This window comes from Dasypus novemcinctus, chromosome 12 (assembly GCF_030445035.2).
Source record: "Dasypus novemcinctus isolate mDasNov1 chromosome 12, mDasNov1.1.hap2, whole genome shotgun sequence".
NCBI classification, from domain to species: Eukaryota; Metazoa; Chordata; class Mammalia; order Cingulata; family Dasypodidae; genus Dasypus; species Dasypus novemcinctus.
This window is the reverse complement of record NC_080684.1, coordinates 93,880,589-93,899,103: the sequence shown is the minus strand read 5'-3', so window position 1 is coordinate 93,899,103 and position 18,515 is coordinate 93,880,589. Positions and strand designations below refer to the sequence as shown.

The following is an 18,515-nucleotide window of genomic DNA, read 5'->3' as shown; positions in this document are numbered from 1 at the left end:
CACGCACGCGCGCGCACACACACACATACATACACACTAGGCCTGTAATCAGTATTCATGAATTTTAGACTTGTTTTCCTTTTTCTTTTTAAACTTGTCAGAGGTTTGCAGAAATAAGACAATTGGTTTCTTCCTGGCTTGGTCGCTTCCATTATTTAAGTTGTCAGCCTTGCGTATCTGGCTTGCAGTGGCCACACTAGAATTAGGAGCTGGCTGGGGACATTAGAAAGAGTACTAGAAATAGGCAGACCTGTGCTTGAAATTTAGTCTGACCAATTACTCCTTCCACCTCATTTTCCTAATCTACCAAAGGTAGGCTTAAGTAAAATGAGGTATATGTATATTGTTTATGATTAAGTATAAAATCTATGTACATATAGGTATAAGTATAAAATTCATTTTGTGCTTATTAGTACCATGGGACTAATTCTTGAAAATAGGACAGGCTGCTTTTAGGTTAGAATGTTACTTTCATTGTAACTTTTCAGCATAGTATTTTAATCTTGCTTTCGAGTATCTAAACTCTCCAAAGCAAGATTAAAATACTATGCTGAAAAGTTACAATGAAAGTAACATTCTAACATTTATAAATGTTTATAAATCATTTATAAAGCAAATTAGAATATTGAAATATTTACCTTTATCTTCTCCCTCAAACTTAGATGAGAATTTCGTAATTCTTTATTTAACTGCCAGGCGTTCCTGCTGTATCAGTAACAGGTAAATTGGAAAAAAGACGTTCTGGAATCAGATTGCTGTGTTTACTTTCTTGCTCCATCACTTACTAGATGTGTGACTTTGGGCTAATTGTTTAGTTTCTTCGTCTGTTAAATGCAGATAGTAATAAGTACTATGACAAAGTATATAAAGCGCTTAAAATAGATGATTTGGTATGAAGACACAACTCAGTCCATGGTAGAAAATACTACTAGTAATGTTACTATTTTATTCATCAATAATAAAGCAGTTGACATTGTTAAAACGGAAAAAGTAGTTTTTAAAGTAAGAATATTATGGGGCTCAAAGGAGTCTGGGACATTTTACCAAAGATGTGATACCTGCAAGATGGCTTGGAGGTTGTCACCAATCTGTCATGGTGAAAAGTGGAGTGAGAGGTTGTCTTAGTGATTCAGCATTGATTGGTTGTACCAACATCCGAGTTCCTTTTGAATACGAAGGTCCTCCTTTTTATCTCTTGATAAGAGGAGACTCTAATCCTCCCTCACCACTCGCTTGGGACCCCCTCCTTCCAGCAGAGCCTGGTAATCAATAACCGCCCGGGGATATGGAGCCTCCTGCAGCACAGGTTGTCAGACTCTGTCAGGGGCGCTCACTCTGCCTTTGTCTGATCCTGCAACCAGATCCTGTATCCACAGTAGGTTGTCAGCAGGGTTTCTCATATACAGTAGGGTGCAATGGATATTTGTCTGATCAGCCTAACAGATAAACCAACCTTCTGCCTGGAGTACATTGAGTAGATACCTCTTCTTCCTTTCACGGAAACCATCCATGAAATTTTTCATGTCTAAGCCTTCTTTCCCTTTTCCCACCCACTAGCTCCAGCCAGCCTCTTAGGAAATCTACAAAAACTCTGAAATTTGTTCTTTTCCTGAAAAAATGTGGTCCCTGACTTAAAGGAGCTCATTCTTGGATGAGAGATATCTAGACCAAACTAACTAAAATATGTTTTGCTAAGTGCTTTAACAGGAAACTTATTAAAATAAAGTTTATTTAATAGGAGACTTCCAGGCTTTTGATGCCCTGTTGATCTTAAAGGAGTCTCTTGACTTTTAGGGGACTTAGTTTTCTCACCTGTAAATTGGGAACAAAAGCATTCATGTTTCAGGAATACTATCTATGCAGATTAAATCAGGAAACATACTACACACTACAGTACTCTATTCCTCATAGTAATATATTGTGTTACCACTTCATGCCCAGAAATTGCTCAGGATAAATGTGAAGGGTGACTGGTAGATCCCTTTTTATAAAAAACAAAGCAAAACAAAAACTTGATTCTTTATTTTGGTAGGATCTACACTGTGCTATTAAGCCCTGACCCTTTATTGTTCTTATGTCACCAATTATACTTTTGAGGTATAATTCATAGCCCATAAATTTCATCCTTTCAAAGTGTAAAATAATTCAGTAGTTTTTAGAATATTCAGAAGATTGTGTGATCATCACCACTAATGCCACAACATTTTTATTGTCCCCAAACTCATTAGCAGTCACTTCCCCATTGTCCCCTCTACCCAGGCTCTGGTAGCCACTAATCTACTTTCTGTCCCATCCTAAATACTTCCAAATCATGAATCTTTCAATATGTAGGTCATTTAATCATTTTTTTAAGAATATGGGTTGATTTGGTGATAATGATGATGATGAAGAAGAAGAAAAGGAAGGAGAGGAGTAGAAGAGGAGGAGTTAGAAGCAATAGAACAAGAAGGCAAGAACTCAGATTCTAGACTTAATTCTGTTCTTTGTGCTCTGGTTAACTTTGGACATGTCATCCCTTGTCTGAGTTTCACTTTCCCTATCTGGAAAATTGGTATTAGATTAGTGAACTGCCCCCTCCCCAAGCTGTCTTTTAGGCGTAAACTCAGTAATCTGGAGTTTGTGCATATGCATATTGATTTGCTTTAAATATGTGCTTGTTCTTTAAGTCTATTGTTGCTTTCCCTTATCTACAATGCCAGCATTACTTTTTAACTTTTTTAAAGTTGTATTCTATATAAATATAAAAATAAATACTTATTATAAATATATTATGCATATTTATGTGTGTATATGAAAGAATGCTTTTTTTCTCCCCAGTTAATTCCAGTTTTGGGCAGCTATCGTGAGGGGACAAGTGAGATAATTTTTGTAAATTAGTTTATACAGGGTTTGGCACATAGTAATTGCTGGAGAAACATTCTTTGCTAGGTAAATGATGGGTCATCCTGGGTAGACCAGTTGGCATTTGCACATGTGAAACCTTTTAAATTATTGTCCCCAAATGGTCCCAGTTGGAAGCTTCCTTGATCTTGGGATGGGGCCTCTGATATCTGTTGTCTTTCCCTCTTTCCCTTGCACAAGTTCATGGAACAAGCCAGATTGAAATTATAAATTTGGAAAAACAGATGCTGTAAGTAGAGAATTTGCTGTATTCTGTCCTCCTGTTGCTTGGGAAATGAAAAACATTCAAAGTAAGACACGTTTATTGGAGACCAAAACCACCAAGCTATTGATTCTTCAAGCCAGGCAGCAGGGTTATGAATTGGGTGATAAAAACGGAAAACATTTAGCTTGACTTCGAAGACGGGGACAGCTTTGTGTGTTATCACAGCTATTGGGTTCTCCTGACAGCCCCACAACTAATGAACTAGCATTTATTAACTAGACTGTTTTCTTTATGTGCTGCATCTGTCTCATGTGTTGTGTGAATGAGATTGATTTGAACAGTTTGATTTTTATAGAAGTCCAGATGTCTGAGACCTAATCTCTAACTTCAAAAGTGATGGGGGCAAAAGTGATGGGGGCATTAACTGAAAGTTCTTACCTGGATCTAGAAAAGTAAGAGATTGTTAAAAACCACAAATAGTTCTCACCCCTGCAGGGAAGGGATTTATATCTCCTGGCAGATTTTGGAATTGATAAGTAGATGCTGTTTCAGGTGTTAGAGAAGGAAGGGATATTAGAGAAGTTATCAAGCCCATCCTTATTTTAAGAATAAGGTGAAAGCGTAGTCCAGGTCACAGAGTAAGGACCTGGCCAGGTAGGACCAACGCACCTTCAAGTTTCCTGAAACCTGGTTGGTGGCTCTTTCTTTAACACCACTTAGAAAGTTGAGAGCTCTGGTGGCTTGGGCCAACCTGTCAGTCTTCCAGCTGCCTTGAGTCAGTCCTGCTGTGCTTTACCTGCCTGGCTAATGGAAAAAGGTTGCCTCTGGGGCCTGGGTATCCCTACCTGCTGGAACTCAAAATGCCCCCTCTTGTCTGTCTTCTGCCTTGGGTGGTTTCCTTTCTTGACTTTTGCATAATGGTGAAGATAACCCACAGCATTCTATACCTTGAATGTACTATGTATTGTGAGTTGGGAAAAAGTAAAAAGTAGGCTGGTTTACCTATCCCTTCCCAAGCTCTTTGGTTTTTTAATTATCTACCACTAAATACCTGATGAATTAATTAGTAGTTATAGTGCAGCTTTTCTTTGCTGATGACATGCCGGGCACTTGTCCCCCATGCTTAATCCTGGTTCTACCCTATACTATCTGTGTAACAGGTGGCATTTTATTTAACCCACTCTGCCCATGGGTTTCTCGTCTGAGCAGTACAATAATAACATACAAATAATAGGACTCTTGGGAGGATTAAATGAGATGCAGATATTGTTAAGTGCCCATTGTAGAGCCATGTATATAGTAGCCGCTAAATAGCTACCCTTGCTTGATCTGTCTATGTGTGAGTCTCAGGAATTTAAGATCATGAATAATAATAAAGATAAATCCTTGTTTGCATATAGCAAAGGGATTTAGGTGGCCTCAAGAAAAAAACATTCTTGTTCAATTGCAAGGATAAATATGAGGCCCAAATCAGGGGAAGAGTGAAACAAGTTAAAAGATGCAACTGTTGGAAGCCATCTCACAATATAATTCTTTTTGTTTTTTTTTTTTAAGGTTTATTTATTTCTTCCCATCCCCTTGTAGTTTGCACTTGCTGTATCTGGTCATCTTCCTTGTTTCTGTAGGAGGCACTGGGACCCGAACCTGGGACCTCTGATGTGGGAGGGAAGCGCCTAATTGCTTGTCACCTGTGTTCCCTGCTTTGTTATATCTCTCACTGTTTTTCTTCTTGTGTCTCTTGATGCATTATCAGCTTGCCATGCCTGCCCATTGCTCCAGCTCACTGTCTTTAGGAGGCACTGGGAACTGAACCAGGGACCTCCCATATGGCAGGTGGGAGCTCAGTAGCTTGAGCCACATCTGCTTCCCTCACAATATAGTTCTTGAAATGAGGAGTCCCTATGGCACATAGGCTTTACCCTTAGAGTGATTTTCTGTGTGATCTAAGGCAAATCATTTTTCTGCCTATCAAAAAGGGGAGTTTCTTTTATGGTGCTCTCTGCTGTGGCCTGGGTGATGCTCTGATGACTTCTCCTTCTGTGGTAGCTCATGACCACTCTGGATCACAGGCCATCCCAATCCCTGGCAAAGGAGAACATGGTATTGCTGTGGCACATATGGACCAGTCATGGATTAGCCCCTACAGCTGGAGGCCCCAGCCCTGGGCACCATGCTGCCCCACGACTGGACTGCATCAGCATTGCGTTAACAAGAAAGAAGGGCTCTGGCTAAGGGGTCAGCCCCAGCAGAGTCTGCCATCAGAGGTTGTCTTCCGATTGGCCTGTGGTCCAGCACTTTCTTCTCCACTTCATCCTTTCTCACTCTGTTGTCAGGCTTATTCCTGTTCTTAAACACAGATGCCGTAATTCCTGCTCAGGAACTGTCCATAGCTCCTGAAGGGCTGTTGATCAAAGCTCAAGTTCTCTTTCACTTGGTATTCAAGGCCCATCCCAGTCCTTTGCCCCTCTGCTTGTCAGCCTCATTGGCTGACCATGCTCTGTGCCCTTTCTGGAAGAGTGGTTGTCTTGCTGTCCCCTTGTCCCAGGCATGCCCCTGTCCCCGTTCTTGTAGTTCCCTCTGCCAGGGACTCTGCAAGTTAGACATGTGATCTTTCAAGAGCCAGGCGTACTGAAGTGCTTGTTGTAGTACTGGCCCTAGCTAAATGCTTGGGCGTTGACTAAAGCGGAAGGAAAATGTGAGGCATGCCTGCTTACATCAGCCCTTTCCAAAGTAAAAATCAAAGAACAAAGGCCCAAAACACTCCAGCAGGAGCCTTCACAGGTAGCCTCCTCAATCTGATTAAAGGCTGTCTGACCCTAAGAAAAGTGTATATCCCCGGGAAAGGTGAATTTGCGTTGAAGATCTGCTTGGTAATGCATTGTTGAAAAAGATTAATCTTGTAAGTGGACATTTTTGATTGCTTCTCAGTTTTCCCCCTTTTTGTGCCTCCCCCTGTGTTACCCCAAAGAGGGCTTCATGCTACAAGTAATATTCACCACCTTTGTTAAAGTTGCGTTCTTGCCCTTATAAAGCAGAATGCATATTGTGTGGTGTAACACAAAGGGTGAAAATTAAGAAAACTGGCTGGGATGCGGATCAGTGCACCGTTCTGCCCCAAGCCAAGGAAGATGATTTTGGGGAAAACGGTGACCACAGTGAATTTGCAGTTCTGCACTGCTGAAACCTGCTCTGACCCCTTTAATTCGACAAGGGTCTCCTGAAGAAGTGATGCCTTAGAGCAGGGTTTCTCCACCTCCACACTAGGGCTATTTTGGGCCAACTAATTTCTTGTTGGCGGAACTGTTCTGTGCCTTTTAGGAAGTTTATTCCTGAGCAGCCCTAACCTCTGCCCACTAGATGGGAGTAGCATCCCCCCACCTCTCCCAGTACAGTCATCCCAAATGTCTCCAGACATTGCCACATGTCCTGTGGGGGGCAAAATCGCCCCCCTACTGAGAACCTCTGCCTTAAAGCCTCACCACGTGGACCAGCGGAGGAGGGGCAGGCGGGAAGGCAGGGCAGTGTGAAGCCGCAGGGCGTCCTACACGGAGCCCCTGTTCTTGGACGGGGAAGGCAGGCTGTGGGTGCTGGGATCTGAGGCTGGAAAGTGAGGTGGGTGGGGTCAGATCCAGAAGGTCTTTAAAGCCAGGCCACTGGGGTAGCCCCTGGGCGCCCTCTCAGCAGCTGTGTGACCCTGTTGAGCTTCCTGGGGCCCTCGTCTGTAAAGTGGACTGACCTAGGCTGGTTGCAAAGACTCGAGCGAAGTGTCAGAGTAGTACCTGGATGTCCTCCATGTCCAGCGGATGGTGTCCTCTTTCCTGAGCACTCTCCCATCCAGTTAAATATTTCTCCGTAGGTCGACTCCACCAGCTTAGCTCAGGCTGCTGTTTGTCTGGTTGGGTGGCTGCAGCACCTACTGACCGCCCGCCCGCCTGCGCTCCAGCCTCAGGCCTGCAGCCTGGCTGACTTCCCTGAACTGTACGATGCCAGCCGTAGAAGCCCTGTAAGCCTGTGCTGCCTCCACGGTGGCCTGCCCCTGCAGCTGTTGAGCGGTGGAAATGGGGCTACTTTGAATTGAGATGTGCCATAAATGTCAGGTATACCCTGGAATTTGAAGGCTTAGTGTGAGAGGAGCATAAAATACCTCATTAATAGTGTTTTATATTGGTTATATGTTAAAATGCTAATATTTTGGGCATATTGGGTTGAATATGCTATTTTATGACAATTCATTTCTCCTATTTCTTACCTTTTTTAGTGTGGCTACTGGAAAATTTAAGACTGTGTCTCACATTATATTTCTTCTAGACAGTACTGATATAAAACCAGACATGTACAGTGAATAAATATTCATGATACTTGCTTATTTCCACATGGTTTGAGATCCTGATACCAAAGCACTAATGGAAAACAGGTTGAATGTTGTAAGACAACATTCTTATCAAAAGAATCATTTGTGAGTAAATTATTTCTTAGTACTAAATTTTGAGCCATTATTGTTCATAGGACAGTCCTTTTTTTTCTTTAAAGAGCAGTAACATATAAAATAATGTGTCCAGTGGAGATATTTTTTATCTTGGTAGCTGTAAGAATGCTCTTTTTAAAAAAATAGTTCTTTTATCAGTATGCCTTGAGACAGGACAAGGACATAACCCATATTTGTACGTTCCTTCTCCTCATTCTTCCACGTGGTAGGTATCCCAGTGAGAAGGCACAGTGTCTGTATTGTCCTTAGAAATTGGTCAAGTTGCTAAACTTCAATCAATTCATTTTAAGGTTATTAATACTGCTATAGTGTCTCACATTCCTGTTATGTGATCACATTTTGGATTCTGATATGTGTCCCTTGATCCTTGCAACAGCCCTAACTACTTGATATTATTATTGGACGTTCATGGAAAAAAAAAAGGGAGGTGCCAGGATATTGAAAGACTTGCCACAATCCCACAGCCAGTCTGTGCAGAATTGGGACTTGAGCTCAGGTCTCCTGACTCCCAGTCCTTTTGAAATGCCATGAGGCCCATGTGAAATGTAGACCGTGCCTTGGCGTTCACTTTTTTAAAAATACAGTTTTGTTGAAATATATCATTCATACATGAACCTATATAAACAATAAGTGTATAGTAAAAGCAGTGAATTTTCCATACAAACATGCATATCCTCATACAGGGCTCCTCTACGTCTCCCCACCAGCAATGCCTTGCATTGTCGTGAAACTTGCTACAAACTATGAAAAAGAGCATTGTCAAAATATTACTACCTGTAGCCCATGTGTTACATTTGATGTACTCCCCCCTAACCCACCTAATTATTAACACCCTATATTAGCATTATATATTTGTTATCGTTCATGAGCGAACGTTCTCCTATTCTGTTAACCACAGTCCATCTTCCACCACTGGATTCCCTCTGTTATACAGCCCCAAGCTTTGTACAATCCATTCAAAGTGTACGCTCAGTGGCTCTCATTTTCATCACAGGGAGTTTGCTTTGAATGTAACAGAGAAACAAGACTGGGAAAATCCTCAGTATACAAGCAGCGTCCTAACTGCAGAGCTGTGTGAAAATGGGAGGTTGAAGCCCTGCCCTTGATCTGTGACATCACAGTGTTTTCGAGGGCAAAAGGTCATGTTTCCCTGCAGCAAGAGAATTTGACTTCGCAGTGGGATCAAGTGGAGGGAAAGGACCCTTAGAGTCCTCACAATGCAGTGAACTCTTAAGTCTTCAGTGCTTTTTCCAAAGCTTATCGCATGTGGCTTTTACTCTTTTGGTTCACACCATCAATTTTTAAACAATGCCTCTGAGGCCAAGCGCCACCCTCCAAATGAAAAAAGAAGCCAAGATTGCTGGCTTGACAGGTCACAGGGTTAGTTGTGTAAGGAGAGGCTTTGGGTCCTAATTTGCAGAGACACAAGGGAAAGAGGAAGCCGCTGAAGGATCTCACGGGAGCTCAGAAGAGCTCTCCAGACCCACGGGGACCACCAAACCCTTCCTGTGTGCTTTCCTGGAGCAGGAAGGGTGAGAGGGCTACCAAGATGGATCTGAAAGTGGCCTCAAACACACAGAAGTTTGTCCGAGGAGCACACAGTTATCATAGCGACCTTGGAGGAATTGTGTAGGTTTTATTTCTCATATTATTGATGTGGTACAGAGAGCTGGTTAGCAGGTTTTTGTTTCTGAAGGCTTTTTTGAAACAACACTGGAATGACTACAAGGTCCCTGATGGCTGAGGATGTCCCAGCATACACACCCTCCATTCATTCATTCACTCATTCATTCATTCATTCATTCATTCAGCATTACTCATTGAATGCCTCCTATGAGCCTGGGTATACATTCACTATAAAGTACTCATGGCTTTTACCCAAGTGGAGACTAAAATTTAGTGGGCAAATCAGCCTTTAAATATGCAAAAATCAAATAATTGTATAGTTTCCAATTTTGATGAGTGCTATGACAGAAATAACTAGAACATGGTGATGGACAAATGGGCAGGGGAGTGGAAAGCTAGTTAGGCACAGAGTTGTCTGAGAAGTCTTCCCAGAGTTGATGGTATTCAAGATCTAGATCCAAAGCAAAAGCATGGGACTATAGCATTTCAAGCAGAGGGAAGGCCCTTGCTTAAGGCCCTGACGCATATTCTTGGAAGTGAAAGGGCCAGTAGAGCTGGACTATAGCCGAAGTGGAGGCAGAGTGATGTGAGATGAGTCACAACAGATAGTTGGAGACCAGCTCTGTGGATTCTTATAGGTGGGACAATAGTATAGAATTTAAGAGCTGAGGGTGCCTGATTCAGATGGACCGTCCACAGAGGTCACTTTTTATTCTCATTGTTTTATTGTTTCCACCTCACGTCTTTTCCCAAGCCATCCTTTCGCACCCCCCACCCTCCCACCTGAGCCTCTCTGGAATGTCTTTCCAGCTCTCCTGGACCTCTTTAGAGTGCACCTGCACACCCTCTGGCATGTCCGCTCCTGTAGGCTCTGCTCCTTTCTGATTCCAAGCTCCGGAAGGAGTCAGGAGCACACTCCTCATCACTTCAGTGTCTTCTGATCATTCATGCACCTTAGCTAATCTCTCCTGTAGACTGAAACCTCTTCAAGGCAAAGGATCTACATTGTCTAGTGCTAGTTTTAAGCTTCTCCCTGGGACCAGCAACAAAGAAAAAGGAAAGTTTATATGAAATCATTTCTATTCAAAGAGTGGTCCCTGCCCCATGAGTAGCAGCTGGGGTTTTGTTAGAAATACAGAATCTCAGGCCTTGGACCTAGAGCTACTGAATCAGGATCTGAATTTCGACAAGATCTCAGATGATTCACATGCACAGCAATGTTTGAGAAGCTGGTACTGAGGCAAATATTAGTAAGTGAAGCCTTCTCTACCCCTGGGTCACCTTAGCCCTTCAGGGATTGGCCAGTGCCTTAGGGCGCTCTTTTCACATCCAAGGCCTTGTAGATGGCACATGACAACAGTTTTCTGACAGATGAAGGCAGAGTTTCTAGAGGGAAAAATTTCTTTTTCAAATTCCATAAAATGGCCTCATGGACTAGAGGAGCCCTGATGTCCATATTTCTTCCACGTTGAATAAAGTCATTGAGTAGCACCATCTTTGGGTGCTACTTATACAAGGACCCATCTTACACAAGGAAAAAAATGAAGCCAAGAAGGTCATTGATTTAGTTGGTGGATGTTCTGGGACTCAAATTCTAGAGCTGTTTCCTCTAAAAACAGAAAGTCAGTTCTTTGCTACAGAATACAGAGTTGAGTTGGTGGTCATCTGTTTTTCAGAGATAATGGGGGGAGGGGAAATAAATTAAAAAATTAAAAAAATAAATAAAAGTAGAGTCACCAACAATATTGAGCAACTGCGCCAGGCTCTTGACTGTTAGGTATTTGTTGTGGAGAAGGTGCGTGAGCAGAGTTCTTCAGTAACTAGCCTGTAAGTTCCCTGAGAATGGACTCTTGTCTCCTTCTGTTGCTCTGTCGTCAGTGCCCTAGAATACCGTCAGAAAGGATGTGCTGAGTGAATGAGCCCTTCGCTGTTTGGTGAGATGATTGTTCAGTTTTTTCACAGTACCTTATGAGATCAGAATGTGGTTTAAAAAAAAACCGTATATCAGTACCCTCACTGTCAGAGATTTATGTAAACTTTCAAAAGAGTAGCATTTATTTGTTTTCAGTTTGAGTCATTGCTGCAGTCGTAAATGGTAAATTTGAGATCCTTCCCTTTCTAAATCTTATATATCAAAAGTTAAGCAAGAATGACCCTGAATTGTCATTTAAGCTTCTAGACCACGATATTCTCGCAGCGCAACACTAGGTGTTGATGGTGACGAGGCACTACTAAAGGAGACGTGCCTGAGCCTTGCTGCCATTTATGTAATTGGATTCCATGGATGGGGCTAGGTGTGCACTTGCTTGTGAATTCACTAGTGTACACACACAGTATTAAAAGAAAGAGCTGAAGTTTCAGTGAAGAGCCATAGTGTTCTGAATCAGTGCCCCAGCAGCACAACTTCAGAGGAGGGGGTGAGAACAGAGGGAGGGAGACCAGTCAGGAGTGAGCTGCGGAATCCCGGCAAGACCTGGCGAGTGCTGCCACCAGGGAATGGGATGCGCTGTGGGGAGGAGAAGCTGGGGTAGAGAGAAGCTATGGCCCTTACTCTTTTTAGTAAATATTAATTTCTTTGAACAGTTAGAAGTAGGCAAGGGTTTTAAGCCACCTCCCTCCACCTTCGCTTCCAGGTAGAACATTTCTGTGAAAGCTCAGCCTTGGAAGCAATGCTGCCACATTCTCAAATGTTTATTAGCATATAGGTCCTGGCTTAGAAGCTCAGTGAGGTCCCAGCTCTTGGTCCTCTTGGGTCCTGGGGTAGCACCTTCCAAGAAAACGTCCAGGTAGGGGTGACCATATGTGAGTGGTAGGATTCGGCTAGTCTTCTTTTTAGAGCCAGGGGCCCAAATCCTCCGTTTGTCCTGTGCACCTGGGATCAAGTTTGGGATCCTAATTGATTCCGAAGGGTTTGGGCCATTGGGTCTCTTATATTCTTATTCTGTTTTCATGTAAGCACCTGTGCAGTGTTTCTAGACAATCCACGCATCTCGAACATCAACTGAAAAAAAAACATTTCTACCATCCATGATGCTAATTAAAACAGAGCCTCTGGTGTTAACATCAGACATTGCTTGGAGCATAGCAGTTGCAATGTGGGTTTCTAACTGGAGTTTTTCAAGTGGTAACCAGCCACCCTGGAGGGTGTATTCCCAATTAGGATACTACAGATGTTAAGTAACTGCAACTAGTGCGTAAATTAAAACTAACTCATACCATACATCTCTGCTGAGGTATTTTGAATTGCAGGCAATATAGCAAGAAGACATAGTGATTTAAGCTTTAAAATAATTTTTAAATTATAAAAGTTCCTTGTAGGAGATTCGGGAGAAAGATATGTTCATATATATTGAAATTATCCATATCTTATTGTTTTCAACATTTTTGCCTTCTTAAAATATACTTAGATATGTAGGTATTTATACAGGTATATAAAATTTATTACATTGGGTCAGAAGATACTTATCGCATTATACATTCAGGTTTGGATTCTACTATTGTGGCTTAACATATTATGATAAATTTTCCGGGTCCTGCAATGTTCTTCATATATGTGCATTTTATTGGTTACATGAGGGAGGAGACTGATGGAGTAGATGTTTGGAAAGGAATTGACAGGCATGGGCAAAATATTGGATGTTAGCATTTAGAGGGGGCTTTAGTGATGACCTTGAACCCTTGCATTTGCAGGTGGGGAGGTCTCCTTTGGAGGAGGCCAGGTTTTCCTAGTTAATGCATCAGCATGTGCACTTGTTTGGGGTGTAATTTCCAACTCACTTGCTGTTCGATCCTTCCTTCTTTCATCTATGTTGATTCTTGTATTGACTTCCTGGAGTAACTTCTGATTTAAATTCATATAGTTTTCTTTAAAATGTGTATTTAGTGTGCAGAGGTGTCATTTAAAAGTCAAATCCATGAGGGAATATTTTTACCTGCTGGGTTTAATTTCAGATGCCAGTGCTATCATAAATGGCAAACCACCCTAGACTCTGTTTTAAAACTTTGTACAAATTGTGCAAGCTGAAATTAACTTTTGCAGGTGGAGATAGGAAAGAAGGAAGAGTTTTAAAAAATTTTATTTATGTAATGATGCCAGTTGAGTTCAGCGCCCATCTTCCTACTTAACCCTAATGTCTAAATTTCACCTGTAGCTTTCCAATTGTATTTGTCTATTATACTTTCTCTGGAATGGGAGCAAACAATTATGCTATATTTGACCTTGTGAAGGAAATAATCATAAAGTTCAATATGAAGTGTTAGGTTGAAGGAAAAAAAATGCCTCCTGGCTAGAGTTGTTAGCATCAATTACTAAGGGAAGGCAGGAGGTATCTCTGCCTCTTACTAGCTGTGTAACCTTTGGCCAGTTAACTAACTTCTCTAGGCTTTAATTTTCTCATCTGTAAAGTGGTGGTTAAAAATAGTACCTAACTCATAGGTTATTTTGATAATTAAATAAGCAATTATACATAAAAAGCATAGGCAAGTGCGTGATACATAATGTGTGCTTCTTACTACTGGTTGTCTTTTTTTTTAAGATTTATTTATTTATCCACACCCTCTCCCCAAACCCCTCATTGCTTTTAAGCTTGCTTTCTGCTCTCTGTGTCCATTCGCTGTGTGTTCTTCTGTGTCTACTTGTATATTCTCAGTAGGTGGCACTGGGAACCAATCCTGGGACCTTCTGGAGTGGGAGAGAGGTGCTCAATCTCTTGCACTACCTCAGCTCCCTGGTCTGCCTTGTCTCTTATTGTCTCTCCTCTGAGTCTCTTTTTGTTGTATCATCTTGCTGCACCAGCACTCTGCACGGGCCAGCACTCCTGCACGGGCCAGCTCGTCTTCACCAAGAGGCCCCAGGAATTGGACCCTGGACCTCCTATATTGTAGACAGGAGGCCAGTAGCTTGAGTCATATCTACTTCCCTACTAGTTTTCTTTACTACAGTTATTGTAAGAGAGCAGGGAAGAGAAAAAAAGGTCATTTTAATGTGGTGTTACCTCCTGAAGGAGAATTGAATAATGGGTCCTGTAGGTTGAAATCACCCATATTCACCCAATCAATAATTGACTCTTACCCCAGGCATTATGGGGGGGGGCAGTGAGAGGGGAAATACAAATGTAAGTGAGGCTGTTCTTCAGAACCCAGAAAGTGCTCACTTCTGCCATGTGCTTGATGAGGCTTTGCTGGTCACTTCTTCAAGGGCTCTCATTTAAGCTCAGGTCATAACTGCCAAGAAAGGACATCACCCCACTTTGCAGATGACCATATGAAGCTTACCCAGAAACAGAGGACTTGCCCAAGGTCATGGCTAACCAAGCACTGTCTACCTCCAGGGCCCCTTTTCCCTACACTTCTTCTCCTGAGAGACCCCATGTGTTGTTGTGATTCTCACTTTCCATGACCAGCCATGTTCGCCTGTAGGGTTTGCTTCCTATGCTTTAGAAGGGAATATTTCCCTAGGGGGTGGTTTTTCTCATGCCAACTTTCTTCCATTAAAAAAATTTTGCTTTCTCAGTGTTACTTTCAAGTCCAGGCCCTCAAACACTGTGTCTTTCATCTGCTTCAAAAGAGGGCCATTGAGAAAGTCCTGTTGGGGAGGCTGGGGAAGAAAGCAGCCTTGACAGTTGTGATTGGCTCCATTAGGTGTTTATTGCCAGCACCTTGTGGAACAAAACCTCCTGAAACTTGAGAGGGTCCCCTTTGGTTAGAATTGGATTCCATTTGTTCATTTAACAGACAGTCATTAGGCACTGGCAGGTGACAGGCACTAAGTCTTAGGGAATGCAAGGTGAATCAGAGGGGGTGGCTCTTGTCTGGGAAAGCCAGGGCTGGTAGGGAAAGCAGACCATCCTCAGAGGGGGCGTAAGAGTTACAGCAGAGGGAGTGTGATACATTGTGAGAATACAGAGACCATCCAAACCTGCGATTTCACAGGCAATGGAAGCCTTTTATAGCTGCTAGCAGTCAGTGGGTTCTGCTCTGCCAGGTAGGTGCCAAGAGGACTTTCCTCTTTGCCTAGATAGAGCCCACTTGGCATCTCCGTTGGGCAGTGGGTGGAGATGAGGTCACTCAGGCTAGTGGTTTTTTAACTCCTTTATAACTTCCATGATTCCTGGTCTGATCACTTTCACTCAAGTGAAAGATCCTCTGTCCTGATGACCTTCCCACTCTTCTTTGAACTCGCCGTGACTTGGCTTCTGTCGTGGTCTAACAGTTCCTGTGGAGGTTCTTTATACCTTATCTGTTTGTTTCTTTCCATTCTCTGCATGTTTAATTGTTTCCATGCTTTCCTGGGCCTCTTCCATATTGAGGGTTGTGAGCAGCCCCAGTGAGTGTTTTAGGTTTTCAGCTGTGGTCAGTCTCAGGTAATTGGTGTTGCGAGTCTTCCCAGCCTTGTACCTTTGCGTGTGTTGCTCAGTCGCCCAGTTGCCTGGAACGCAGAATCTGTTCTGCGAGGCAATCTTGAGGGTATACGGATTAGTCAGCTCCTTCTTCTGTATTTCCACAGCTGTCTGCAAATCCCAGCTGTCACTTATCATTCTCGGGGTCCCCATGGATGTCTTATGTTGGTCTCTCTCATTAGACTTGTTCTTTGATGCCACCCCTGCTTGTAGTATTCTTTGGAAACATAGCACCTGGTTAGTGCTTGGTATGTAAAAAGTAATAACTACATGCTCCTTTAATCATGACATAGGTTAGGCCTCAAAACTAACCTATATTAGAAAAGACTTGTGTGAGCAAGAAAAAAGCCTATTTGTACCTAAATTATTTTTAAAGAACTGCCTCCGTTTCGATAGGCTGCAAGACTGCAGTGTCATCCCTTGGGATAAAAGGCTAGCAGGAAATGGCAGATGAGTTGAATACTTTCAGGGTCCCTGCGATATTTCTTGTGTACAGTTTTCATCCATGGACGGTGCTAAGAACTCAGCCCTTCCTCTTTGTTCTTCCTTTTAGAAAGTACTATGAGGGAGACCGAGGACTTCATGCTCCCGACAGAGAAACGGCACTGGGATTAGGGATTGCCACTTCTGAGAGGATGCTGGGAATCTGCAGAGGGAGACGGAAATTCCTGGCTGCCTCTCTGACCCTTCTCTGTATCCCAGCCATCACCTGGATTTACTTGTTCGCTGGGAGCTTCGAAGGTAAGAACTGAAGCCAGAGTGAGAGTGAAGGGGGGGAAAGAATCTCAAAGCTGTCTACTTCCAACTTTTCATGTTGTAGAACCATAGAAAATTGATGTCTAGTCGCAACAAGTGACTTGCCTGCGGCTACACAGGTAGTTGGAAACTGTAATGTCGGTAATGGGAGGAGAGAAAAAGACAAAAACAAGAGCAAAATAAGATGCACTCCGGTCCAGTGATGTGACGGTGACTCCACAAATGTCAGATACAGGTTTTGCCAAGTTGATTTCTTTGTCTATCATGGGGAAAAGGTTAGGCCCTGCAGGAATTACTTAGCTATTCATACGGCCAGATGTTTCATTCATTCTTCCATCTGTGTATTCATTCATTCACACAATCAATGTTTTGTTGTCGGGGGTGGCATTTATACCAAACCAGGAGCTGAGACTATGGGGATGCCAGGTCTGGGCATTCACGGGCTTGTGCAGGAGGTTAGCAGACGATTGCTGCACATTGCGCTGTGTGTTGTGATGGAGGCAAGGCCAGGGTGCTGTGGAGGGGTTTGCTGGAGCTGTCAGGCCTGGGCCGGGAATGAAAGATGATCAGCATTACTGGCAGGCAAAATACAAGAATGCAACAGAGGAGTTGCTCTCCCAAAACAAATAAACACAAATAATAATTCCTGCCATTCTCCTGAAATAAGCAGAAAGGCTAAGACTTGCCATTTTTCCTGCCAGCCATTTCAAAGGCATTGCAATGTGTTTGTGGATTGAAGATGGTTTCCCTAAGCTTTGGGGAGACAAGAAATGGCAGTGTTGAAAAGCAAACTTGCTTACTTTTTTTTTGCCCCCACACTTGCATTTTTTAAAAAAAGATTGCAGATGAAAATCTGTCTCGAGAAAGTCACTACTGTGTTTTTAAACATTTCCTTTATGCATAATTTTATTGGCAGCTCAAGGCTACCTTTTAATTAGGAGTTCCACTTCACTTTCTGAGATTTGCCCTGAGTAAGCTAGACTGAACATAAACAAGGTGGAACTGTATTCCAGGCAGAGCATGAAGGACCCTTGATTCTCAGCGCAGTGCTGGGGCCCACCCTGTCACTGTTCCTGTCCCACAAGGACATCCCAGAGAAGCCACAGCTTTCATCCAAGCATCTAGGCAGAGTAGAGGGAGGAAGGTGAGTTGATGTTGATCCTAGAAGAGATATAAGGAAGCTTTTTCCCAGGGGTGGTAGAATAATGGCAATGATGATGATAGAAACCACAATATAAACAGCTAATATTTTGAGCATTTCTATGTGCTCGGCATTGTTTTAAGAACTCTACATGTGTTAACTCTTTCTTTATAATAACCTTAGGTAGTAGGTGCAATTATCCTCATTTCACAGATAAACTTCCATGATCTGCCCAAGGCTCCAAAGTCAGTCAAGGTGGAGCCTGAATTGGACTCTAGAGCTTAAGCTTTAACTGTTACATCATGCTCTAGACCAGGTCATAGACTTTTGCAAGGGGTTTGACAAGGGTTAATGTGGCCTTTTTGTGCAAGGGTCTTGTGGGTAGTTGTAGAATTTTGATTTGTGTGCATTGACAGAAACCCAGTCCATACTGATGTTGACAAAAAGGGAATTTCGGGACTAACCTAAGTAGTTAGTTCAAAGGTAGTGCAGGTATCAGGTATGGTGGGATTGAGGAGCTAAAATGAGCTCCTCCTTTTCTTTGTTCATATTTCCTCTGCCTCAGACTCTTTTTGGTGCCTTTTCCTGCAGAGAGGCAGCTTGAGACTTCTACTCCAGCCTCAAAAGTCCTGATCAAAAGATGATTTCATCCCCTTAATTCCCCATATTGCCTCTGATTAGATTCTCTCTGGTTATTTGTGTTCTGAAACCAATCACTGTGGGTGGAAGAGTGGTAAGAGAAGCTGGTACATGTTAGCCAGCCCCCGGCTCTGTGCTATTTCTGGTCATGGAGTGGAGGGAAACTGCCAGGGTGCTAACCCTCCCTGAAACACATGGACTGAGATTCGGGGAAGGGTGGCCCCCAAAGGCAGATCGTGTCATTTCCCAAAGAGGAGAGACTCGAAGTTGATATGGATGGTGGAAAATGTATGACTGGCTATGATTATTAATGGTTATATGTGAATTTGCAGGGTGCTTTCCAGCATCATGCTCTCCTGCCCA

At 42.8% G+C, this 18,515-nt stretch overlaps 1 protein-coding gene across 3 annotated transcripts in view; it reads left to right on the top strand.

The window, feature by feature from the left end:
- The window catches only part of LARGE1 (LARGE xylosyl- and glucuronyltransferase 1), a 588,869-nt gene that overhangs the window by 125,496 nt on the left and 444,858 nt on the right, over positions 1–18,515 (top strand). For all 3 annotated transcript variants that reach the window (XM_058308687.2, XM_058308686.2, XM_058308685.2), the window contains exon 2: positions 16,170–16,357. In XM_058308687.2, the coding sequence (XP_058164670.1) occupies positions 16,252–16,357 (106 nt within the window). In that variant the 5' untranslated portion in view covers positions 16,170–16,251. The remainder of the gene's footprint in view (positions 1–16,169; positions 16,358–18,515) is intronic.